This window comes from Equus przewalskii, chromosome 17, assembly GCF_037783145.1.
Source record: "Equus przewalskii isolate Varuska chromosome 17, EquPr2, whole genome shotgun sequence".
NCBI lineage: Eukaryota > Metazoa > Chordata > Mammalia > Perissodactyla > Equidae > Equus > Equus przewalskii.
In genome coordinates this window covers 81,174,247-81,199,691 of record NC_091847.1, presented here as the reverse complement: position 1 = coordinate 81,199,691, position 25,445 = coordinate 81,174,247, and the positions used below count along the sequence as shown (strand labels likewise).

The 25,445-nt window shown below is 46.7% G+C and overlaps 3 protein-coding genes across 3 annotated transcripts; all 3 read left to right on the top strand.

The window, feature by feature from the left end:
• Window positions 1-46: 46 nt before the first annotated feature.
• Window positions 47-3,564, top strand: LOC103543006 (gamma-crystallin A-like). The gene is made up of 3 exons (XM_008509937.2): window positions 47-1,697; window positions 1,789-2,031; window positions 3,174-3,564. Exons 1-3 carry the CDS (start codon window positions 1,569-1,571, stop codon window positions 3,444-3,446), a joined length of 645 nt encoding a protein of 214 aa, XP_008508159.1. The 5' UTR covers window positions 47-1,568; the 3' UTR covers window positions 3,447-3,564.
• A 7,935-nt stretch (window positions 3,565-11,499) lies between these two features.
• On the top strand, window positions 11,500-13,335 carry LOC103545868 (gamma-crystallin B). Its single transcript, XM_070580895.1, has 3 exons — window positions 11,500-11,508; window positions 11,601-11,843; window positions 13,060-13,335. Exons 1-3 carry the CDS (start codon window positions 11,500-11,502, stop codon window positions 13,333-13,335), a joined length of 528 nt encoding a protein of 175 aa, XP_070436996.1.
• Window positions 13,336-18,453: 5,118 nt separating this feature from the next.
• Window positions 18,454-20,952, top strand: LOC103542842 (gamma-crystallin C-like). Its single transcript, XM_008509776.2, has 4 exons — window positions 18,454-18,628; window positions 19,303-19,386; window positions 19,478-19,720; window positions 20,615-20,952. The coding sequence occupies exons 1-4, from the start codon at window positions 18,548-18,550 to the stop codon at window positions 20,885-20,887; spliced, it is 681 nt and encodes a 226-aa protein (XP_008507998.2). The 5' UTR covers window positions 18,454-18,547; the 3' UTR covers window positions 20,888-20,952.
• Window positions 20,953-25,445: the final 4,493 nt, after the last annotated feature.

Here is a 25,445-nt window from a genome sequence, read left to right as displayed (position 1 = left end):
TCAATAGAATATAATGACTATGAGGGGAAAAAGTTCTAATCTTTCAGCACCTTTCCAAAATGCTGATTAGGCACACAGTGTAGCTTGCAACTACGGGTAGAAACAATTTGACCAAATGGATGTGAGGACAGATTACACTTTTCTTAAGGTTCTGATGCCCATCTTCCTGCAGAACAGTTTTCTTCAACATATGCAGAAACAGCTGAGTGGTGTGTTGACTTGCTGAGACGGAGGTGTGTTCTGAAGTGGCATGGTGGTGGGACGCCAGCGCAGGCTCTCCACGCTGGTTCTCCCATGGCTGTATCTGAGGTTTGCAGCAGACCTGCCGCATCGGGAGGAGATGGAGGAGGCGCCCATGGTCCCTGGACACAGCCTCGCTTCCCAGGACTCCCCCGTTTTCTTCTGTGTAGCTCTGCCAGCTGCGAGGGGATGTTTTTTTCTCTCTTGCTGTGTCTCCTTTGACATCTGCACATCTGCTGCCTGAGGACCTTCCCAGAAGGCCTGGTGGGACATGTAGCTGTGTGTGGTTGGATGTCCTTTGAGAGCCCCTCCCTGGGTCGGGACCACGAAGGTTTGATGTCATCTTTCTACACACACACACACACACACACACACACACACACACGGATGCCAAAAGATGAGTTGGGGATGGAGTCATCCTTGACTCACGTATCTGAGGAGTGCTTCAAACCAATGGCTTGGTAGCAGTGAGAAATCTCTCCAGGCCGTCATCTGGGTTCTCTGAAATGGTGACGCTCCAGGAGCGATGCAGGCAGATCATGATGTCAGCTCTGAACACCAAACAAGCCTGGGAGACGGTGGTGGGAGGGCGGGGCTGGGGTGGATCCTGTGTTCCTGCTCTGGGACCGTCCCATAGAGTCTCGAGACCTCTTTATTTTTAGCCCAATGAGAAGTATTTAACCTCAAGACAAAATATACCTATTTCCAAAATTTGCTGCTTTTCACCAGCAACTCAAAGTCATATATGTACAAATTGATTTTATTTTTTGCATCCCATGAAAGTAATATATATTTATAATAGGAAGTTGAAACAATCAAAAACCACAAAAGGAGAAATAAAAAACATAAAACTAGGACCTATAATCTTGCCATTCATTGATAACCATGGCTGACCTTTTGATGTATACATACACACTCTAATCCTTTTTCTCCTATATAAACACGTGCAAAATATTTTTTATCAAAACCATATAATGCTGATGAGATAATTTAGGATGTAATTTTCTTCCAATTGGAGAATTTTTTGTTTCCCTTAGCACTTCAAGTCCTTCTGAAACTCGTAGAATCGTCACAGGTCACCCCAGATGGAACCACCAACCTCACCTCTGCAGTCTCCACAGGCAAACATTACAAAATGCTGGGCGTGGATGTGTTTCCAGCGAGCCGCACGGGGTGAGAAGTGCGCCCTTTGTCTCCAAGGTCATAACGACTCTGCTGACTTCAATTCCTCTCACCACAGCTAGTGAGCACAGCTCGAAAATGCCAGAAAGGAGAGCCCCCTGCCCCGTGATCCCAAATGAAAAAAACAGAGAATGTAGAAATCCCTCATGCGCTACCCCCAGGCCCCTTTTGTGCTGTTCTTGCCAACGCAGCAGCCGTCCTGCTACATAGACCGGCTGCCACTCTTGTCCCCGCAGTCTGGACTCTGGTCATCGCTGTCAACAGCCATGGGGAAGGTGAGCCGAGCAGGGCCACGCCGTGTCTGCTGAGCGTCTGCCGTGGGGGTCCTCCCGGCTGACGTGCTGCCGCCTCTCGTTCTCCCCGCAGATCACCTTCTTCGAGGACCGCGGCTTCCAGGGCCGCCGCTACGAGTGCACCAGCGACCAGCCCAACCTGCAGCCCCACCTGAGCCGCTGCAACTCGGTGCGCGTGGACAGCGGCTGCTGGATGCTCTACGAGCGCCCCCACTACCAGGGCCACCAGTACTTGGTGCGGCGCGGCGACTACCCCGACTCCCAGCACTGGATGGGCCTCGGAGACGCGGTGGGCTCCTGCCGGGCAATTCCTTACGTGAGTCTTGCTTCAACCGGACTGATGTGAAAGCATCATTGATCCGTGGCCGTAAATTCCTGTTACAAGTCAGTCTGTTTCAATTCAAGGCTAGTGTCCACAGTAAGGATAGCAATTCCTGACTCTCAAGCATTGAAAAAATGTGAGCAGGATTATGAATAACTATAATCTCTATTTTTTTCTTACTTAAGGATGACAAGATGGTTTTTAGGGCACCAGAAATTACAACATAGCCTCTACAATTAAATTTGGTAGCATCTAGCTGATCTCTAATTTCTAAATAAAAATCACCTTGTTCAGTAAAGAAAAAATCTATCTGGATCATTATTTTTTAATGATAGAAACACTAACAGACTGCAGGAGAACAATACAGGTATGATGCATTCTTACTGTATCGGCAGTTGTTTTCAGTACCTGCTCTACAACACACGGATCTAGAAGCTGGAATGATGTGTTTTAGCTTGTTGTTATCGACAGTTTCTAACAACGAGCAGAGACGGATCATGTGTCAGGGTGTCACGGACGTTGTCCTAGCCAAAGTGCTGGCTAATGTGTTTTAAGAATGTGGAGTTTGTGTTTCTGCTTTCTGATGACACCAAATTATGCGGTGTGGCAAGCAGATTCGAGAAGTGAAGCCAGAATTAGGCTAGAGAAATTTGCAAATGCAAAAAGAGATACAAATAAAACAGGAATTTCTTTGAGGCAAGAAACTCAAATGGTACAAGTGACGGCAAAATGTCAGATGTGCGGACTCAGAGTAAATATAGATTGTTGTAAATTATGAATACAAAAGTGACCTAAAAACAAGCTTGATAGGACTCCGTCATACGCAGTCACAATGGAAAAGGGGTTACCATCGTCTCTCAGACACACTAAACACAGTTGCGACAGATGGTTTCCTACAAAGGAACCCTTTTATTCCCTTTATCTCAATGTTTGTTTCTTCCACAAGATAGTCCACTAGTCAGGTCAGTTTTATGTTAAGCCTCTTCCTAATTTGTTAGACCAACAATGTAAGGAGATGATGCATGTATGACAGGATGGTTTGAAAGCCATGCTTCACAAAGATGCAGCTGGTTGAGTCACTGTTATTGACATCAAGGATGCACACTATTTATTTTTCTTGCTTATTGTTACAACAGACCAGCTCTCATAGGATAAGGCTGTACGAGAGAGATGACTACAGAGGTCTCGTGTCTGAGCTCACGGAGGACTGCCCCTGCATCCATGATCGCTTCCGGCTCAGTGAGCTCCGCTCCCTCCAAGTGCTGGAGGGCTGGTGGGTCCTCTATGAGATGCCCAGCTACCGGGGGCGGCAGTACCTACTGAGGCCAGGGGACTACAGGTGGTACCACGACTGGGGGGCCGTGGACGCCAGAGTCGGCTCTCTGAGACGGGTCATTGATTTGTGCTAGGCTGTGTTTTTCTTGTTATGATCACTTAGAAAGGCAATAAATACACAAATTGTGGCGCTAAGTGACTCTTGTTTAGCTTTAAAAACTAACTGAATTCTAATAAATGGTGACCTCTGGCAACTGACCTGACCCTGAAGTTCAGATATTTTGAATGTCTACTTACTTCTCCTTGGTCAGGCAGCAGTATGTCTGAAGTCCCCACTCATGTCATGGGAAGGAGGGAGAAGCACTGTCTCTGCCTCTGTGCCCCACAAGCTGAAGGAGAAAGGAAAGATAAACATCATAAAAACGATCAGAACCCATCTCCTGGAGAAAATATAGAACCAGTCGTGACTGGGACACCAAATACAAGGGATTGTTGGAGAGGTCAGGGCAGCTGAAGGTTCCAAATAGGATGACTCAAGAAAAGCTGAGTGAAGAGAGGGATTTTAAGCAGAATTCCCAACGTAGAGAAGGTCAAGCGTGCTGGATGAGGTCATCTGGTAGCATCAGCATTAAACCAAGAGCTACTGGGTCTGAGTTGTTAGCCTGTCTCTGCTACTTGCTAGCGGAGTGACTAGCTCAGTCACGTCTTCCAGGTACTCTCCCAGTTTTCACAGTAAAAGATCTACATCTCACAAAACCCCCAGTCTCAGGCGAACCGGGGTGGCTGGTTACCCTACTTACTGGCTTCTCTCTTTGAGCAAGTCACTTCTTATCTTCTCTGCACCTAAATTACCTTTTTGAAAACCACAGTGATAATAAATGCCTGCCTCACTAAAGCCTAGGGTAATTATGATGAGAAGATGGGGAAGCTTGCGAACACACTTTGTTATCTTTAAATTACTGTACAAATGGAAGTGTCAGGAATTCACATATTCTCAGTGTCCCCTCAAATTCAACACTCTGTGTGGCCATCTTTGTTTTGGGCTTCAATATGAATCCCTATCAAGACTCAGTTATGCTGAGTGAGGTACTGGTATTTGCTCTCCTGCATACCTTTGGGACTTCTTTCCACTATAGTAGAGATGCTCTCCCAGAATGCTAATTCTTTTCCCAAATTTATATAAGCAAAAGTAGTGCTCTGTCCCAGGTAACTTCTTTGTAGAAATTGATAAATTGATTTTAAAATTGATACAGAGTTGCAGAGGACCCAGAATAGCCAAAACAATCTTGAGAAAGAAGAACAAAGCGGGAGGACTCACACTTCTCCATTTCAAAACTGGTGACAAAGCTACAGCAACCAAGAAAGTGAGATACTGGCACTCAGGTGAATGGAAGAGACTTGAGAGTCCAGAAGCAAACCCAGCTGTCTATGTCGAGTGAGTCTGACAAGGGTACTAAGACCATTCAGTGGGGAAAGGATAACTTTTCAACAAATGGTACTGGATATCCACATGCAAAAGGATGAAATTAGACCCCTACTTCACAATAAAAATTAATCAAAGTAGATCAAAGACTTAACTGTAAGAACTCAAACTGTAAAACTCTTAGAAGAAAACACAGACATACATCTTTATGATCTTTTATTAGGCAATGATTTCTTAAATATGACACCAAAGCACAAACAATAAAAAATAAATAAACTGGAGTTCATCAAAATTAAAACATTTTATGCATCAACGGACACTATCAAAAAAGTAAAAAGGCCCACAGAATGGGAGAAAATAGTTACAAACCATATATTTGATAAGGGTCTAGTATCCAGAATATATAAAGAACTCTTACAACTCAACAACACAAACAATGCAGTTAAAAAATTGTCAAAGGACTTGAATAGACATCTTTCCAAAGAAGATATACAAATGGCCAACAAGTGAATGAAAAGATGCTCAACATCATTACTTATTAGGGAAATTCAAATCAAGACCACAGTGAGATACCACTTAATACCCACTAGGATGGTAACAATACTTTTAGAAAAAAAAAGAAACAGAAAACAGCAAGTATTGGTAAGGATGCAGAGAGACTGGAACTCTGGGAATTGCTCCTGGGAATGTGAAACGGTGCAGCCACTGTGGAAAACAGTTTAGCAGCCCCTCAGATAGTTAGACATGGAGGTACCACATGACTCAGCAATTCCACTCCTAGGTACATGCTGAAAAGAACTGAAAAGCAGTGTTTAAACAGAAACTTAGACACGAATGTTCATAGCCGCAATATTCACAATAGCCTAAAGGTGAAAACAACCCAAACGTCTACCAAGGGATGATTGGGTAATTAAATGTGATATCTCCATACACTGGAATATAATTCAACCGTAAAAAGGAATGAAGTACTGACACATGCTACATCATGGATGATCCTTGACAACATGTTGAGTGAAAGAAGCCAGTCACATAAGGCCACATTTTGCAGGATTTTATTAATATGAAATCCCCAGAAGAGGCAAATCTACAGAGACAGTAACTAGGTCTGTGGTTGCTTAGGGCTGGGGGATGGGCAGATAAGGGAATGATAAGTAAAGGATACAGGGTTTCTCATTGTGGTGGTGAGCATGTTCTAAAATTGACTGTGGTGATACCATATACATGGACTGTAGACGGTAAAAGGGCCAGAATAAATTAACTATTTTCCAGAAAATTCCTTTAACTCAAGGAAATGTGAGCGTCCTCAATGTCCTTTTGACAGTCACCCATTACTGCTATCCTAGAAGTCTACACTCAGATAAGTGAATCAGGGACCACGGAGCCCTTTACAGTCAGTTAATGCTGAGATCTTAGAGCTAGGATGAAGAAATCAGCCTGGGAGCCATCAGTCAACTGAAGAATCCACTAGAATATACCGGAACTCCTGTTAGAGCCAAAGATCCTCAGGGTTCGTAGGGACACAGCAGGTAACTTGGGTGCTAGGCCTTTTGCAAATTAAAAAAAAAAAGTGTGACACTGAACCTATGATGAGAAGCGTGTAATTCAGGGAAGACAGAAGACGTGTTCATCCAGAAGGTAACATCCGACACCACTGTGTACACACAGAGGCGTTAGTCCAGGTCCCAGAGGCTGACAGACTCGAGTTCAGCTCCCAGTCCCTCCACTCACCAGCCATGGGCACCTTTCTGGATTTGTTTCTCCACAGTGCTCAGTGTTGTGGTTGGACTTGGTCAGCCAGGGCCCTTGGCCTGCACTAGCGCTTCAGAGAGCCCCACTCCAGCCTCCTCCACTGCAATCTCCTCACAGGACAGGCCACACTCCTCCTTCTGGACCACACTCCTTATACCCGGGGCTCCAGAATTCCCTGCATTGAGAGCTTGCTCCCAAGACCCCAGAGAGCCTTCCACAGGCCTATCCTCCCAAGGACACAGGTAGTTACAGGGCAGCTGTCCGTGGGAAGGGGGGCATGTGGCTGGACCTTGGACGTGTGAGGGAGTGGGAAGAGAGACGGAAGTCCATGGTGCGGCAGGGCTCTGTTTATGCTCTTGCCCCAGATCTCACAGACATTTGGGGAAGTCCTGACAATAACTGTGGCATGTTGGCTGCACACATACTTTGTACAGGGTTCTTGGTCAGTGTCTGGGACACACTAGGCACTCTTCCTACATTAGGCTCTGATTATGAGCCTAATTCGGCAGGTTCAGTCCTACCCGCTCAAATGTGAGCAGCCACGGCTCCTCCAGCAGGGTCGTGGCAGCAACATGCTGACAAGCTCAGGAGGGTTCATCCAGAGACACAGAGGTGATCACCAGAGAGTCAGGAGGACACGTCTGCAAGCACATCAGGAAAACCCAGTGTGCAAACTAAAGCACTTGTGTGGGGCGGAGGAGGGAGAGGAATGAGCTGTCTCCACGGAGGCCTCCACGGGCCGCAGGTGCATTAATGGCTCCTAAATGAATGACTTTGCTTTTGGAAAAAGCCAGGGTTATATCAGATCTATTCAAATATTTCAATAAGCAAGCTTATACATTTTGATATACAAGTTTATTTAACCATGAGTTTCTAGAGGACCTTAAATGTGTTTATACATTTTTTTTTATTTAAATAAGACCTGTCTTTTTAAAAAAGAGTTTTGCAGTTATTTTTAATGAAAAAAAGAACGTACAGAACGTTAGCGTTAAACTCGGTGTTCAAATATCTCTGATAAAAGTCTCGCTGGCGTTAGCCCCAGAACGTCCGCACATTGTAAAGTGGGGCGTTGGCGGGGACACAGGGAGACGCAGCAAAGCGTGACTGGCAGCAGCGAGGACCCGGCGTCTCATCCCACTGACCCATCCGTCTTCTAAAACGCAAGAGAGTGGCTAGGAATCTCTTTCATTATTTTCCTTCTGAAATATGTTGCTTATCACTTTTTCTTTCATTTCATTCTCTTCCCCAGGCCACTCCTCCTGTCTCTCCTTCAGCCATTAGAGGGATGTGCTGAGACCTTAACAGGATGGCCCTAGAGGTGCTCTGATGTTCCCCACCATCAGGAAGGCCTCCTGCCCTCGGCCTGCACCAGCCTGCAGGTTTCTGGGCCATTACTACCTCCCCTCCCTCCCTCCCACGTCTTCCAGGTCACTGAGGACAGCATAGAACTGGAGGGTGTTGGAACCAGAGAAAGTGCTAGAGGAGCCGGTGGGAGAAAGTGGCTTCTGTGTCTCTGATCATCCACATAGGCAACTCACGCCTCATGTGGCAGAGTTACTATTTCCCAAAATAGAATTGGGATCATTATTGGTTTAACTGTTTGTCACGTTCCCAGGGCTCTGTTTATCCATCTAATTAATTAATAAGGACTTACGGGGGATTGGGAAGTGCAATGTGGTCCTTACCCAGGAGCTTATAACCTTGTTGAAGACACTGTACCAGGAAAAGAAGAAATTATACAAGAAAGACAACGCCTAAGTGCTCGACTGGGTGCTGATGAAGCAGATGTAGACATTCAGAGAAGGAGAGACTGGGAAAAGCTGGTTCTAAGAGGAGACGTCCTGGGAAGAGAGACCTAGACGGCCTTGGAAATTGAGTGGAATTTGATAAGCTTCTGCGAAGGGGAGGTGTTTCAGGATTGTTGGGGAGCAGCGCCCTCACATGGGCCCAGATCACCATGGACATCTTGAATTTAGAAGGCAAAATGAGAAAAAATTCTCCCTCGTTAGCCCTTCTGAGCCACCAACATTTAAAAGAAATGTACCCACAGTTTTCAGTGTGGATGTGTTTGTATTCCTAGTGTTTGTATTTCTGTACTGAACTGTACAGGGTTCAATAAAATAATGAAAGTGAGGATACTTGTTCTGACTTGCTCTTTCTGTATCGACCTCCCTTTTCCACACTGCTTCAAAGACCTCTAAAGCGCTGAATAGAAAGGATGCACAGTTCTAATGTGATGAAAAATAAAAGCACACAAAAACACTGCATTGGTGATATGGAAATGGAAAAAGGGAGAAATTCTATTGTTAGCCAAATCAGGCTTAAGTCACCCGATAGGTCTGAAACATGCACACATATGCACACACTCGAGCACGCACACTCCCGAGCCTCTGCTACAGCTGTTGATGCCCCTGCCTTCTGCATCCCCAGTCCCCCAGCCACAGCGAGTGGGTTTAGAACAGGGACTTGTCAATGAATTCACGGTAATGTGTTCTCGGGAGGATTTCCCTTCCTGTTGGCATGTTCCACTGCAGATCGCCTCCTATGAGTGCAGCCACTCCAACTCGCAGTCCTGCCTCAGCCACAGCGACTTGGTGCGTGCAGGTGGACAGCATGAGCTGGGGCATCCACCACCAGCAATGGGTGGACTTCAACGACTCTATCCGCTCTGACTGCCTGGTCCTCACATATGTTCTTCCTCTTCTTGGCATCTTGCTCAAGACTGCACACAAACAGTACTCACCATTTGATTGTGAAATCAAAATTACCACACAGAGGATCTTTGCTAAATTAGACTAAAAGTGTCCCAATATAAGAAGTTATCCATTGATTAGATTTAGTCTCCATACCATAAGCAAAAGTGTAGACACTATGACATTGAAGCACAGAAACACAAAGATTTATTTTTGACTGATGTACCAAGGAATTCTATTAATTTCGTCATTTTTAGCATTTATTAAAACATGAATGATATAACATTTTTTCACCACTGGCATTACTTTACAATTTACCATGTGCTTTCAAGTCCACTATGTCATTAGACTTTCATTGTCATTCCTATTTTATAAATGGGGAAACTAAGGCTTGGGGAAGTCAAGTGACTTTCCCAAGATCACCGAAGCAGAAGCAGAAACTGCAGAGATGCGTGTGGACACATGCAGCCCTCGCTCCTCAACTGTGCTCTCCTCAAACAGCGCCTGTTCAACAGTTCCATGGCGCTTGTAAGCACTGTGAAGAAAATAACCGCAGAGGAAGCCGTGTGAAAGCAAGGCCACGGGACAGACAGCGCAGGTGGTCACACAGGGTGTTGTCTGCACCAAGCAATGTGCTGGCCCCAAAAGCACCACTCACCCCGACCCCGCCCAGCCCAGGTCCCCGAGGCTCCGACATCAGACGCTGATCCCACAGCTGAGCGGGCTTGCGTGCAGGCCTATGGCTCAAAGCCCAGACTTTCCCATGATTTTGGATTCAACAGGCAGGGACCACTCTCTTACCAGCCTCTTCACCTTACACTCCACTTCTGGGTGTTTTCTCTGACTCCCATCACGTCCTGATGTGATCGTTTGCCTCAGGCTCCTGTAGTGCTGCGCTCGTTTCCAATGTTCCGGATGACTCTACAGTGTCACGATGTCACACAGCACAGGCTGAGAGAGAGACTGGAGCCAGCCCGTAGCCACCCACATGCTCTGTCACCCACGGAGACTCCTGCCCGGCCTGAGCATCGGCTGCACACCGTGCTGCTTCTGTCCCAACAAGGGATGCCACCCACCGCGAGTTTCCCTTTTTATAGGAAGGGCCTTAGACGGTAGACTATTACACAACATAAATAACACATTTTCAGGAGTAATAACCATACTTTTCAAAGCAAAAGCAATGAAAAGACTGGCATCATTTTACATTTTTATGAATGTCTTTCAAGTCACAGCCTCTGGAGAAACGCCACCGCACACATGTGAAAGGGCAAGAGTGAGGAAGGCAAATAACATCTTGGGGTTGTTATGAAAACTGTTCTGCCTTATGAACCCCTTGAAAGTGTCTCGGGGACCTCGGAGTCCCCATTCCTCAGTGTGAAATCCATACTATCAAGAGGGTCTGTTGCTTGGCCTGGGTGCTGTGGGCATCTCAAAAGCCGAAGGAAGCAGGTGGTGTGGTCCTTGGAGGGCATCCACATTGCCCTTCACACTGACAGCCCCTTACCCAGCGAGCAAGACTTGACAGTGCTGAAGAGGAGAGAAGATCTGAGGACTTCGGGAGGGGGCAGGACCAACGGCAGGGGCACGCTGGGCAGCCACAGCAGAAGGAGGAAGGGCTCCCAGGGAGACACGGTAAAGGGGGAAGGCCAGGGCGGTCTGCTTCCTTTAGCTCAGAGCCAAGGACTGAGGGCCTACTATGTGCCAGCTCTCTGTCCAAAGGCCCTGGGGCAGAAAGGAGCACAGAGAGTTCCCAGCTGCCAGGAGCCAAAAAGTTTCCAGTCAAGGATCAATTTTACTCAAGATAGGCCCCAAATAACAACAATGACCCCAGAACCTTGAATTTGAACTCAGCTTTATGCTTTCAAAGCACTGTCACAGACCACTTCACTTGATTCCCTCTTCCTTAAGATTCTTTAATTAAATTCTGGGTTTTTAAGAAGTTTATTTTTAACACCACCAGTCGCTGAGCAGACTGCATTGGTTAGCCTGACTACTTTTGAGGAGTCAGTTAAGCCGAGTAGGCTATGAAACAAGCGCATGAGGATGGAGTTTCGCTCATCCGTTGGCTCCACTGAAAGAGTAGACTCTTGATTTTGGTGGCAATCACAGCTTTAGTGAATTAGAACAGCCCGAACCTACCAGAAAGAATGAGAGGAAACCGCCCAGCTAGCGCGACGCCCAGGGGAGGGAGCGGAGCTGGCAAATGCCCTTACTCACCGAAATGGGGCCCTTTGTGCGATTTCCTGCGGAGGCAGCAGTCCGCATGCTATATAGACGGCGGCCTCCCAGCCCCGCCATCGCCACCCGTCTGCTCGCTCCAAGATGGGAAAGGTGAGTGCGGGGGCCCGGTGCGCACCCTCGGCCGGGTCGCAGCATCCTCGGCGGCGGCAGCGCTTCATGCTCCCACGTCTTCCCTCCTGCAGATCACCTTCTTCGAGGACCGCGGCTTCCAGGGCCGCCGCTACGAGTGCACCAGCGACCAGCCCAACCTGCAGCCCTACCTGAGCCGCTGCAACTCCGTGCGTGTGGACAGCGGCTGCTGGATGCTCTACGAGCGCCCCCACTACCAAGGCCACCAGTACTTGGTGCGGCGCGGCGACTACCCCGACTCCCAGCACTGGATGGGCCAAAGCGACTCCATCCGCTCCTGCCGCCTCATCCCCCCCGTGAGTGTGACTGTCGTGTCTCTCGTCTCTTTGGAAATGAAAGCCGCTTAAAAATCTCATTCTTCGTTCCAGCCGGGGCACAGACAGTGGAGCAGAGCCTGGTGCCAGCAGTCTGGCCCAGAGGGTGTCTCAGATGGGAAGCCATTCTTCAGTCACTTTGGTGGTTTTTTTAAATCACACGTTCCCAGATTTTATATTTTAAATGTAATCAAAATTAAAAGACCAAAGACTAATTAAGAAAAAGCAAGGCATGGTGGAGACTCAAGTTACCATCGGTTCAAGATGTAATTTCTTAAAGTGGTCATTCTAAGCCAAGTCAACTCAGAAATCCAATAGATCAAAATTTATCAATACAATCTTGGTCTGTTTAATTGGTAAAAACACTTTGGGTGGCTTTGGCTTACTTTTCTATTTGATTATGTTCCCGGAGAAGACAGGCCCCTGTCCTCTAGTTTCAATTCTGATTTCATGGTCGATAGCTGCCAGCTCTCTTAGAAGAACATATCAGAGGAAAGACCAACGCCAACTGACGTTTGAGAGTCAACACTTTCAGAGAGTGAGCGCAGAGTTCTTAGGAGAACTGAGTGTGGGAAGCGTGGGTGCAGTGTCCTTCAAACCCGGCTTAGGAAGGTGATTCTAGCAGCTGGGGGAGATGAATAAGTGGAGGCGAGGGAACCAGAGAGGAAGCTAAAGGGTTAGATAGGTTGAAATCTGGACTAAAACTGAGGCTATGAAAACAGAGGTAAGGAAAATGTGGCATCTCATTTTTACAAGAGTTTAATAATCCTCATTCCATAGCGTACCTAAAACCCAAAACGCTGCTCTTACGGAAAACAGCTAAATGTTGGTTCCTTTTTAACAAGAGTAATATATCAAATGAGACTTCCCTTTCCGGTGTCTCTCACTTTTCTCCTTTGAGAAGGACTTTCTCTAATAACAATTTTATTTTAGGCAAACCTTAATTCCCAAGGACAGAGACTGGCGGAGGGGCGGCTGAACCGCTGCTGAGTTCTGTCCTCACGTTGCCCACAAATCATCAGACTCACTGTGGGGGGGCGCTGGGGCCAGGGAGGCTCTTTAACTCTGTAACCTGGCTGTTCTGGAAGCGAATTTGGACTCAGGGAACCTCTGGGTTCTGAGGCCAGGGAGGTGCAGGGGCTGGAACTTTAATTCCTGTGTGTGTTCATTTACTTTTTCCTTCTGTCCGCCACCCCAGCACACGGGCGCTTACAGAATGAGGATCTACGAGAGAGATGACTTCAGAGGACAAATGTCAGAAATCACCGATGACTGTCTCTCTCTTCAGGACCACTTCCACCTCAATGAAGTCCACTCCCTCAACGTGCTGGAGGGCTGGTGGGTCCTCTACGAGATGCCCAGCTACCGGGGAAGGCAGTACCTGCTGAGGCCGGGGGAGTATAGGAGATATCTTGACTGGGGGGCTGTGAATGCCAAAGTTGGTTCTTTTAGACGAGTCATGGATTTTTACTGAAGTATTTACATTCTCCACTTTTCTCCCTAGAATCTAATAAAATATTTAGCTTGTGTTTCTGGCACTAATGGAGTCCTGGTTTTCTTTCAATCTAAGACTTAATAAGCGATAATGGTACTTGGCTAAACGTAATGACGTTTTCAAGATGAGAAATGACGTCTTACAAGGGGAAGGAAGTAGAAGACGTTATTGCCAGCGTTCTTTAAAGACTAAACCACATAGGCTCAAAGTTCTATTCAACTGGCTAAAGCCATTTGTGGCTAGTCTTACAAGGATCTATTTGCAACTACAATGATACATTAGTACTCACTAAACACCTCAAGTTAGCCCCGCCATGGTCCCTATACAGTCCAAGTCTTAGCTGATGAGGAAAGTCGTTCTCAGCATCTAGACTCTTCCTTCAGTTCCATAAACAAACAAAAAAACTGGTCCCTCTCGTCCGTTGCACCCCGTCCTTCTAGCAGCCATGATTCCTTTTCTCCCAATTCCATTTCCAATACCTCATTCCTGCGTGAGATTCCCAGTCCAAATACAATTCACTATCTCTTTGCTGTATGTATTTTGTGAAGAATTCCAGAATTTCTCCCAAAACCACATGCTCACAGGGAAACTCAGCTTCCTAGCATTTTAATAGGAAGTAAAGTATTAAGATTATACATAGAGAATAATACTAAGTGGAAAATAAGGAATCAAAATTTTCTGGAGAAGTTTGATTGTATTGTTTGTTTATTTTTTAAAAAATGGATTAAGGTTACTAATAAAAAATTACAATATAATAAATTAAAGAATTTTAAAATAGGAGAATGAGGAAATTGAGTTAGAGGAAAACAACAGTAAGAGAGAGAAAGAGATGGAGCCAGGAATGAAGGTCGACCCGAGCCATGGGCTGTAAGGCGCTTTGCTGGCTGTTGACAAAGCAGATTTGGATCCAGCAGCCAAGGCAGAGATGGAGAGAAGATTGGTTCCACGACTCAAAGAATCTATAAGGCAAACAAATTAATGATTCAAGGCAAGCCCCACCATTCCTGGTACTGAAACCTAAAAGAAAGGTTTCTTGTGGGTCCTGGTAAAGAGGTTACTGAGTAAATAGCATCCTCGCTAGAGTCCTGCAGTAATTAAATATGGTTCTTAGGGCTGTTTCTTCCAAAGTTTCTCAGTGAAGCTGGTGGCTTCAGGTCAAAATTCCTCTTAAATAGCCCATCCTTTGAGACTGTAATGAAATGGCTCAAATCCCACCTCACATAGGATGGGAGACTTGTGTCCCACTTCCTCCAACATATTATACACAATGTCACTGTAATTCTGCAGAGGGAACAAGGGGTTTGTGCTTTTCCCAGGTGCCCTTCACTCTGGACTCCTGCATCCTCACTGAGGACCATCCTGCCCTCCCACCCATGCCCCTCCCACTCTGTGCACCACACTGACCCAGACAGGAGACACAGCTCCTCTTCCTGTAGCCCCTGCGCCATCTCTCCCATGAAGCACTGATGTGTGCAGCAGCTCTATTGTAGAGGTTCTGGGGAGCGATGCAAGTTTAGATCAAATAGCACAAAAATATCAAACTTCATACCAGGTAGCCTTGCTCTGGACGGTCTGCAAGTCCCAACCTGCTGCTGGGTGGCCTGATCTTCCTTCCCTCCCCAGCGCCTCTCTTCTCAGTTCTTAGCTGCACCCACATGGTTGCTCACTTTGTGTAGAGTCCCCTTCCACTCCATGTCCTCAAGGACACCATACCCACCACCCAAGCGGCTTACAAACAGAGCAAGCATTTAATTTCTTGCTTAAACTAAGTCATTTTTGAGAATGAAATTGTGTACTATTGATGACTACACTGGGACAAGGGGCATGAACCAAGATGGTTCCAGGCAAACCAGGGCCCATGGTTAGGCTACTTATACAGGTTCCTTCCCTGGAAAATAGTCAGATTCTTGAATTATTGTATATTAATTGTTGATAAATCCCAGTTCTTTTGGCTTTAAACTCCCAGCAGTAGTGTTGGCTTCCTGGAGATATTAACCAGAGTCCTCTGTTTGCCAGTAATAATATGTCAAACATGAATTAGAAAGCCAAAAGCTTCTTGGAGTGTTGAGTTTTATACTATTTTCCCAGTAGGCATAAAATCATAGACTGCAGACACAGAAACTTCCCTGAAACACTTGAACTGAAGGCACATAAAATTAGAGCCCCTGGATCTCATTGATCAAGTTTTTTCTTCTTGAAGATCGGTTGCTTCCATCCCTGGGGCAAAGAGAACTGTGTTCTCCCTCTAATCTCAAAGTAAAGAAAAAGTCCACATTGGGGAGCAGCTGGGGACTACCTCCTAATTCTCCACCTTCCTCTTTCTCTCCTCCTCTCCCTAAAGTAAACCCTGGACCTCCAAGAGTGGAAAGAGTCTGGGGTGGAAGCAGCCTCAAGAGTGGAATGGGAGAAAGGACATCCCACAGTATTCCGCTAACCTTTATCCCATTGAGGTGAATCATCCCTTCAAGGTGACCCCTGAGTCAGCCTCCATGCCCAACACACACCAGTATTTCCTGCACATCATCACTTGTAACACCAAGTCCAGAGTTAACATCTTCTTCCTCTCTTCCCCCTTTCTCCCTTTGAATTTACTTCTTCTGGTCTATCGACCTTGAAAAGGCCCACCAAGCAAAGAAACTGGAGGAGCAGCTATTCCATGAAGGAGCGCCAAAAACTGTGGTACCAAGCTGTACCCTCAAAGGATCTCCTCATGGCGGGCTCCCTCTCCAGTCTTTCTGCCCTGCTGACAAGGATGGGGTTAGGTCATGATGTTAGTGTGTGTCTTACTCCCTCAAGTTCAAGTTTTCTTCTTTGTGGGTTTGTTAAAGTAAAAGTGGCCATTGCAACCACCTGTTGCTTAAACCAGACGAAATGTATTGCTCTTAACACAAAAGTAAATTTGTTCCAAGAGGAATGTCACAGGAGTTAAGCAAAGGTGGGTCAATGATTGCTTCCTGTGTTCTGTCATTTATGGAACGATCATCAAGGACATGCTGAGGAAGAGGACAAGAGGCTGGCGCTGTGGCGGGACTCTTGGTCCCTTACCCAGTCTCCTTGTTCAGGGCAATTCGGTCTGCATGGCCGCCAACCAAATGACCTTTTCTTACTCAACCAAGCATGTACACAATGCAAATGCTGCATTAATTACTAGGAAGCAGGAAGGTGGGAGGTAAGGTCAACTGCTGGCTGGACCTCAGACAAGCAAAACTCTGGAACTGGCAGCTGCTGCTGTCCCATTCATTGGCATCTCAGACAGAATCACCAAGGAGCAGAGGGTTTAGAGGACAACACATGTTCCTCTTTGCTCTCTTTTGCTTACTCTTTTGCTTACAGCAGGCCCTTGTGATAAAGGCCTCTTGGATCAAAGGTGGGGTGCTCCTGTCATCCACACATTGAAAGTTGCAGATGCTGAACTTTGATGCGTGTGTGTGCTGAGCATCTGAAATCGGTCCCATGGACTATTAGAGCAATGGATTTCAGACCAGGGAAAAACATTCATACCCTGTATTCATTGAGCAACCTTAACATGCCAGTCCACTTTGTCAGTTAGTGAGAATACAAAAATAAAGACAGAATAGGGGCTCTCCTCATTTATTTCAAGGAACTGATGTCTAAACAAAATAATCACATAAGTGATCATACCATTACAGTGGTATGAACAAGATGCTTGAGGAACAAGGTAGACAGTATTAAATTCAGCCCAGAGGATTAAGAAGGGTTCCAGAAAATATCTACAGAGGAATTGACACTTGATTTGAGCCTTGAAGAAAGAGTAACATTTCTCTGGGTGGAAACTGTAGAAGTGGTGTCTCAGTGAAAAGGATCAATATACTCAAAAGCAAGAGAAGTGTGAGGATAGCATTGCGTATTTGGGAAACCACAAGTGGTTCAGTGTGACTGGGCAGGACATCTGGGGACAGACAGGACGTCGGGTCTGCTGTGCTACATTGAGGAGTCGGGGTCGAGGGTGGAGGCAGTGGGAGTGAGGAAGGGCTTCTAGCAAGGCGGCAGCCGTCTTAGTTCAGGCTCTATAGTAGTGTTTTCACTACTCTGCTCCAAGAACAATCTGGTGCTCGTCAAAAAATACAGATTCCTGGAATCTTTTCCAGATCTAATGATGCAGAATCTCCAGAGAGGGCAGGGCCTGGTAATTTGCATTTTTAGTAAGTACTGGTGCTTCTTATGCACACCAGCGTCTGAAAACTCTAGATGATTTCTAAAGTCCTTTTCAAATTTACCACTTTTTTTTTAACCACCAAATGGCTTCACAGCAGAGAAATTTCTCAGGCGTCTTTCAGAGGATTGCATATCTTTGGGAAAGACAAACAGGCTGAAGTCATCCTTAATAATGTGACACTATTACTAATACCAAACATTTACTCAGTGCTTGCATGTGTCAAGTAGGTGCCAAACACGCTACACACAAAATCCCATTTATTCATGTCACTGTCCCTTAGCCAAAGAACCACCAGGAACACCGGTTGTCAAACAAGGGGGTTTATTACTTGTTACGGCGGGGAGAGCACACCACGGGAGTCGTGGAGCACCTCAGCACAAGGGTGTTGGGAAGACCCTGTGATAGGATTGGTGCTCTGGCTGGGTGGTTTGGGGGAGGGTCTAGAAAAGTGGAGATTTACTCCAGACAGAATGTTGTCAGGAAGCCGGGATCATTTTGTGGTTGGATGTCTCCATAAATCCACTCATGGGGAGGGGCTGGGGACAAGGATAAAGCTGCGATTGAGAAAGAAGTCACAGTAACTATTTTGGCTGAAAGGGATGTTGGGTATTTTGTGGTGCACACTGACTTTGTTTCTGCCTGTGCTCAGACGGAATTATGAGTCTCCTTATTTGGTCTCATTTCATCTTCATCATGATCTCAGAGTAATCTCGTCTGACATTGGTGTTTTGTGAGATTGTTTGTCTAACAGGGAAATACCATGGCCTTGTTCTGAGGGCCAGGCCAGCTTCCAAGTATGGGAGGCTGCTCTTCCTTCCTTCCTTTCTCATTCGACATAACATGTCCTGTGAGATAAGTGCTACGACACGACTCCTGCTCTGAGAGGTGGTGTGGCTTGCCAAGTCCATGCAGTTATTATGTGGACGTTCTGAGTCCACGGGGCTTTACTGCCTCCCCCTGCCCTGGAGAAGGGAAGCAATCTATAATGCAGTTTACTTCTCTGTTTCGGACCCAATGACCATAGAAACCTTTCCCTTGGCTCTCACAGAAATTGTCTACCAGGAGCTGATCTCCAGAACACCCACCAGAGGGAAGGTAACAGCTATGCCTTAAAGCACGGGGTCAAAACTAGCAAAATCAGAATGCGCACTTGTGTCCTGCACTGGACTGGCAACTTGTGGAAAGAAAAAAATGTCGGGCCAGCCCCAGTGGCCTAGAGGTTAAGTTGAGCGTGCTCTGCTTCTGTGGCCCAGGCTTGGCTTCTGGGCATGGACCTACACTGCTCTGTTAGGAGCCATGCTGTGCTGGCAGCCCTCATACTAAAAAATAGAGGAAGATTAGCACAGATGTCAGCTCAGGGTGAATCTTCCTCAGCAAAAAAAGAAGAAAGAAAGAAAGAAAAAAATGTTGAGTTAGAGTGGTCTCTGCTGTCACTGCTCTTTGCACGGCCTCTCTGGAGGTCCAGGACACTCCTCTGAGGTGTAGGTTTCTCCTGGAAAATGCACAGGGCACAACTGAATCATGTGTGTAGAGACATGAATTTAAGGTCAAAAGTTCGGACTGAATTGCTGATAAATTTAGAAAACACTAAGAATCCAAATGAAAGCAACGCTCGGGACCCATTGAGGATGCATACAGAACAGCGTTAGAATGTACCAGAAAGTGAGGGCAAATCTACAGGCATTTCCACTGAATGCAGCACGTAAAAGGGATCCATAAAATCCCCTTACTCACCCGGGGCCCCTTTTGTGCTGTTCTTGCCAACGCAGCAGCCGTCCTGCTACATAGACCGGCTGCCACTCTTGTCCCCACAGTCTGGACTCTGCTCATCGCTGTCAACAACCATGGGGAAGGTGAGCCGAGCAGGGCCACGCCGTGTCTGCTGAGCGTCTGCCGTGGGGGTCCTCCCGGCTGACGTGCTGCCGCCTCTCGTTCTCCCCGCAGATCACCTTCTTCGAGGACCGCGGCTTCCAGGGCCGCCGCTATGAGTGCACCAGCGACCAGCCCAACCTGCAGCCCCACCTGAGCCGCTGCAACTCGGTGCGCGTGGACAGCGGCTGCTGGATGCTCTACGAGCGCCCCCACTACCAGGGCCACCAGTACTTGGTGCGGCGCGGCGACTACCCCGACTCCCAGCACTGGATGGGCCTCGGAGACGCGGTGGGCTCCTGCCGCCTCATCCCCCAGGTAGGTTCGGCCTGATGACGTCAGTCACGCCGCCTGAGTGTCCTCACTGCGTGTTGAGACGGCTTGGGGTGCGGGAGCTTTTCCTTTAAAAACACCTAAAGCTCACGCGGGCTTTAGATTCCTGCCTAAGCCCAGGAAGACCCACACACAAAGACAGCAGGGAAGTAAGGAAGAACTCGCTTCTGCGAAGAGTCAGTTTTATTTTTAATTTTTGCTACCATTAGGTCAAACAGAAGTTGTCCTTAACAAACGTAACATCTTAGTGGGATGTGAAACAAAACTTGCAGAGAGGAAGCTTCTTGGGCATAAGAAGGCCGTATTTCTAACAAATTAATTTTTACCTACAGTAAAGGAGTTGATAGTGAGTGCATTAGACAGGTCCCACCACAGACTAGTGAAAACAGAACACTGTTGTTAATATAGACTATGCAAAGGTGGTGTCCAACTTTGGAAAAGACAATGTTCCTTAATTTGGAAAATCAGTTGAGTTCTGATTCCAAGTGACTATTTAAACCAATTTTTCACTGAAGTATGTGACTTTTAAAATCCTCCCTTAGTGATAAGTTTATATGGATATAAATTTGGGAGACAATACTCATATTAAAAAATACTGGTCAAAATATAGGTTTGAGTTAACACAGAGAATTAGGAATCCAGATATTTGAGTTCCTGATGGATTCTAACCCAGACTTTGAACCTCTTAAAAACTGCATCTCCTAGATAAGAAATAGAAAGCGAGTGTGCAAATATCTGTGAAGTGCTAGCAGAAGGCAGGCCTGTGCACAGCACCCACAGCAATCCCGTCTCAGTCTGTTCACTGACAGTCCCCAGCCCCAGCCCACCAAGCTCATCTGTTGTGGGCTTGCTTCTCCCTTCTCTCTGTGGACCCGGCAGACTGGCGCCCACAGGCTGCGGCTGTACGAGAGAGAAGACCACAAGGGCCTCATGAAGGAGCTGAGCGAGGACTGCTCCAGCATCCAGGACCGCTTCCACCTGGCTGAGGTCCGCTCCCTCCACGTGCTGGAGGGCTACTGGGTCCTCTACGAGATGCCCAGCTACCGGGGGCAGCAGTACCTGCTGAGGCCGGGCGAGTACAGGCACTACCAGGACTGGGGGGCCGTGGACGCTAAGGCAGGATCTTTGCGGAGGGTGGTGGATTTGTACTGAAATAGGTCCACATTCCCATTTTCCCCATTTGAAGCCTAATAAAGTATTTAGTCTGCATTACTGGCAATTGCTGGCTTCTGTTTTTCTTCCGTGTGTGCCCGTTAATTCCCCTGTCACGGGTCCCAGAGAATAAATGGATCTATTCTAGAAGAGCTTCAAGGCGCAGGAGTCTTGAACGAGGGTCAGAAGTGAGGTGGAGGGAGGAGCCAGCCTGTCTGAGACAGAGAGGCAAGTCAGGGCCAGAGCAACGGGAGGGCTAACTGGTGAGAAGGGGGCCTTCAGCCGAGGGCCTCAAGGAACAACATTCTGGAGTTTTCTTCTGACCCCAGAGGCGGTTGGAGACCAGGGCGTCACAGATTAGTAGTAAAGGGAAGACCACTCAGCAAAAAGCCTGATTAGATGAAATAGGGAATCGTGGCTCTGTTCACCCTCAAGCACAGTGTTATATAACCCAGGCCAGGGCTGCCCTTGCCCGTTGCCTGCCCTGGGACTCAGTGAGAGGCCCTCCTTCCTGTTCTCACGGCTCCTGACCCGTACAGCCTCCGGGCCGGTACAGCCCCTGGGCTAAACACCGCGTGAAGGGCAGAAACTGCACAGCTGTACCCGGCGCCGGGCTAATGCAAGTAAATTAATGAGAGGTACACGTGGTATAGTGCACCACGAACACAGGAAGGCCTTAAGTGCAGAACAGCAGGCTCTGACTAAAAGGCACGTTGAAGAAACCCACAGCTCTTAGACGCCTTTGACTGAACTAGAATCTGCTTGCTCACAAGCAAAGCCCTGCATGTGAAAAAAAAAAAAGAAAATCTTTTCATCAATAGAGAATTAATTCATTTTTAGCTTGAAAATTTTCTAACTACTTTACAAATTCTATAAAGAGAGAAGCGGGGTCCTCAGACCCCACTCGTCACTGCTAACCCCCGCTTACCCTGGGAAGCTGCCTCCTCAAGCTCTCCCTCGTGTATAAAGACGTCCCATGAAACATAGCCTTGTCTTCTTTACAGAAATGGAACCATGCTGTACATTTTAGTCTGCAACTTGGTTTTTTTTTCAGTCTTATGGAATAGGTTTAAAGTTTGATAGGAAATGAAATTTTAGAGAACCTCATTGGGCATATTATGGTACACAGAGTCGCAACACCTCCTGCGGTTCAATAAATCTGTGATGTTTGCTGCGCTGGAGTTTTGGTTGTAGAAAACCTCAGGACCCAGGGGATCGCATCCACGGGATGAAGTTCAAATGAAAGGCTATTCTGTCTTAGTGATGTTACCTTAACACAATTAAACCCAGGTAAATTTACTCATGGTCGGTCCATTTACCCTACTAGAGGGCTTACAAATCCACAGCAGGAGCCCACTTTTCTAAATCATAATTTCTATTAAAACTAACTTGAGTAGATCACGAATTAGAATGCCAAAAACATAAATTCTTGACATAAAGCATGTGGGTCTAAAAGCGTTTCAGCACTTCCATGGGAACCTTTGGGACTGTGTTTCTAAGTTTGGGGGATACATATGTATTCCCCTCTGTTGCTGTTACTAAGGTTTGAAAATTTTGAGACGCTCTTTCTTATAGGTCTGTTTATCTGTATTGAGTGTTTTCCCAGTTTCATTGGGAAAGAATCGACATACATCTCTGTGTAAGTTTAAGATGTACAGCATGATGGTTTTATTCGCATATGTTGTGAAACACAACTTGCTTTTCGCATGTGACATGATATGGACCTACATCTAGGTTGGTGCCATAATTTTTGGCAATGACTAAAGTTAGGTTTTCTCTCCATCTCAGTAGAATGAGGCTTAGATTCATAAAATATTTTGACTCATAGAAAATAAGGAAAGCGATAGTTCTTACATACTTCATTTTGTAGACTGGCCTTTATACCAGCTACACAAATCATTGACACTGCGTGCAGCAAAATCCGAATCTGAATTAGTCTCTTTTTCCTTCCCTTTTGTTTGAAACCAACTGAATAATTAGGGAGCAACAAAGGGTCACTTTCTGGACTAGAACAGGAGAACAACTAGAACTCAGCCCGATCCTGAGCCGTCCTCCCTCCAAAGACGGCCCCCATTGGTCATTCCAGGCAGCTAGTGTCACTCTCTGCTTCTGCGCCCAGGTGCAAGAATCTCAGGTCCTAACTTAGGTTCCTAGCACACTAAGTACAATTAGGTCTGACACACATTTGTCACTCCCTCAATTTTCTGTAGAGCATTGAAATCAAGCCACATTTTGGGCCAAGCCATTTACTTTTCAGCTCTATGAGAAGTGTGGGGGTTTTCCATGATTCTTCCTCTAGCTTGAAATAAATCCTCTCTTCCTAGGTAGTGAGAGAAGCGAGCCCCAAGTCCTCTTGTTTGGGTCCTCCAGATGGACCCTGAATTTCAGCTGTCACTGCATGTGGCTGAGGTGGCACCACACAGACATTCCCACCACGTTCCTCCACATGCTCGCTAGGACTCTGCATCCCGGTGCTTACTCATAGGTTACTGTTTTCACCCATCTCTCCCCACAGAAACAACTCTGAGCAAAACGATGCTTTTTTAAATTTATTTTTTGTTCTTTAAATTTTTGATTAAAATGATGATTTTTATTCTTTAAATTGTATCTGCTTATTTCCACTATGTAAACGTGACTTTGCAAACACCTCCTTTACAAAGTGGGTAACAGGAACTGAAAGCATCATATTGTACGCAGTTGGTGTTTAATTCATACACATCAACTTACAAAGATTTATGACCCAAAGTCATGCCAAAGTATTTCCACAAGTCAACACAGGACTGTGGAGATTCTTTGAACATGAGAGAGGCTGATGGCACAGGTCATCTTCCTCTCCAGTGCTCCTTCCAGTCCATCACACTGTGCTCTTCCAGGCCGATGAACACTCTCCAAAGTCTTCCTAGAGTCCCAGCGTCTGGACATCTGTTCCCTCCTCTCTCTGCGCCATTCCAGCCCTGTGCATGCAATTAATTTTCTCCGAGTCAAAAGCTCCGTGTACTCTTGTTCCCTGGAGAACAAAAGTCTCTCTAGATCCTACCAGAAATGTATTTCTTAGGAATTCGGTTTTATTTATGATAACCTAAGAGGTAACCTATTTTTGTGTTTTTAAAGTATTACTTTTTCTTATTTCCTTAAACTTAGAAACTTCCCTTTTAGTTCTTCTTTCTGAGATTAAGCATCTTAAAACTATCCCCCCTTTTGAATCACAATTAGCCCAGATAAACTTCTAGGCATGACTGCCACAAAATCGGACCAAATACTGTGTTTGCTCTGTGTTTTTTTTATACTGAAAGTTTGAAATTCTGTAAAATCACTTGGTAAAATATTCCATATAGCTTTTATGAGAAAGTTCTCTCGAAGGACTAATTTGAAATTTTCAACATTTAGTTAAGGTCATTTCATTCTTATTAACAATTAGTAATCAACACTGTGGCGTGTAAATAATATCATAGCCATTACAGATGGAATTTATATTTTACCATATTATTCTATGCCTATTTTGCTCCCCCAACTTAAACACTTTCTGTTTCTTCCCAACCTGTACAAATAAGAGTGTGGACTACAAATGAAACGGGTGAAGCTCCTCTTCTGTTATTAAGTAGACAATGTCCCACGTGACTTTTTTTTCAAACAGTCTCCATGGCATCAGCCAGTGACAGCAGCCGGAATACTCCAGAGGGGATGCGACCCGTGGGCTCTGACAGCAGAGAAGGGAGAGGAAACCCTCCTCACCCGGCCCTTTGTTCGGCTCCTGCCAACACAGCAGTATCCTGCTCCAGCGAACCCGCCCAATGCTGGGAGGGGGCGTGGCCACAGCGAGGGGAGAAGAGCAGTGTACCCCCACCCACCGCCCCCCGCCCCCCCTCACCCCCCCCTGCTTAGGGCTGGGACGTGTCCACCGCATGGGGAGGGGACCTTGTCCACCACTCCCCTCCCCCCACCCCGAGGAGGGAAGCCCTGTCCACCGCCCCAGGAGGAGGAGCCTCTTGCATGGGGGGCTGCTGGCTGGCCTCTGAGCCTGTCCTTGCCTCCTGCAGATCACCTTCTTCGAGGACCGGAGCTTCCAGGGTCGTGGCTGCGAGTGCACCAGCGACCAGCCCAGCCTGCAGCCCCACCTGAGCCGCTGCAACTCCGTGCGCGTGGACAGTGGCCCCCACTACCAGGGCCACCAGTAGGGCCACTTGTTGCAGCACGGCCACCACCCCGGCTATCAGCACTCCATCTGCTCCTGGTGTCCCTGGTCCTGCTGTGCCCTCTGGTCTCATCCAGGCTCCAGATGTAGTATTCATGCCAGAGGACAGCAGCTTTCTTTTTTCTGGCTCTGGCTGTGTTCTCTTTTCCTTCATTAATGCAAAGCTTTTAATTGGACAATGTATTTTATTTTGGTAAAATTAACTGGCCTCCACTGGGAAGAAGTAGTGTGTGGTATTAGCTGTGTCTATGCCACAGGTGGTGAACGAGCAGAGGATTGACTCCTAACTGCCAGGCCGCCTTAGGCTGGTTCCTGGGCTGTTTCTCTCTTCATCTGTGAAATGGGACTAGCAAGAGTACCTCATTC

What these genes read in the sequence shown, in the direction of transcription:
- LOC103542842 (XM_008509776.2), top strand. Translation starts at nt 18,548, where the DNA reads ATGACCATAGAAACCTTTCCCTTGGCTCTCACAGAAATTGTCTACCAG. An exon ending in TGTCAACAACCATGGGGAAG is followed by an intron (nt 19,387 to 19,477) that starts GTGAGCCGAGCA and finishes TTCTCCCCGCAG; the next exon opens with ATCACCTTCTTCGAGGACCG. An exon ending in CCTGCCGCCTCATCCCCCAG is followed by an intron (nt 19,721 to 20,614) that starts GTAGGTTCGGCC and finishes TGGACCCGGCAG; the next exon opens with ACTGGCGCCCACAGGCTGCG.
- LOC103545868 (XM_070580895.1), top strand. An exon ending in CCTGCCGCCTCATCCCCCCC is followed by an intron (nt 11,844 to 13,059) that starts GTGAGTGTGACT and finishes CCGCCACCCCAG; the next exon opens with CACACGGGCGCTTACAGAAT.
- LOC103543006 (XM_008509937.2), top strand. Translation starts at nt 1,569, where the DNA reads ATGCGCTACCCCCAGGCCCCTTTTGTGCTGTTCTTGCCAACGCAGCAG. An exon ending in TGTCAACAGCCATGGGGAAG is followed by an intron (nt 1,698 to 1,788) that starts GTGAGCCGAGCA and finishes TTCTCCCCGCAG; the next exon opens with ATCACCTTCTTCGAGGACCG. An exon ending in CCTGCCGGGCAATTCCTTAC is followed by an intron (nt 2,032 to 3,173) that starts GTGAGTCTTGCT and finishes TTGTTACAACAG; the next exon opens with ACCAGCTCTCATAGGATAAG.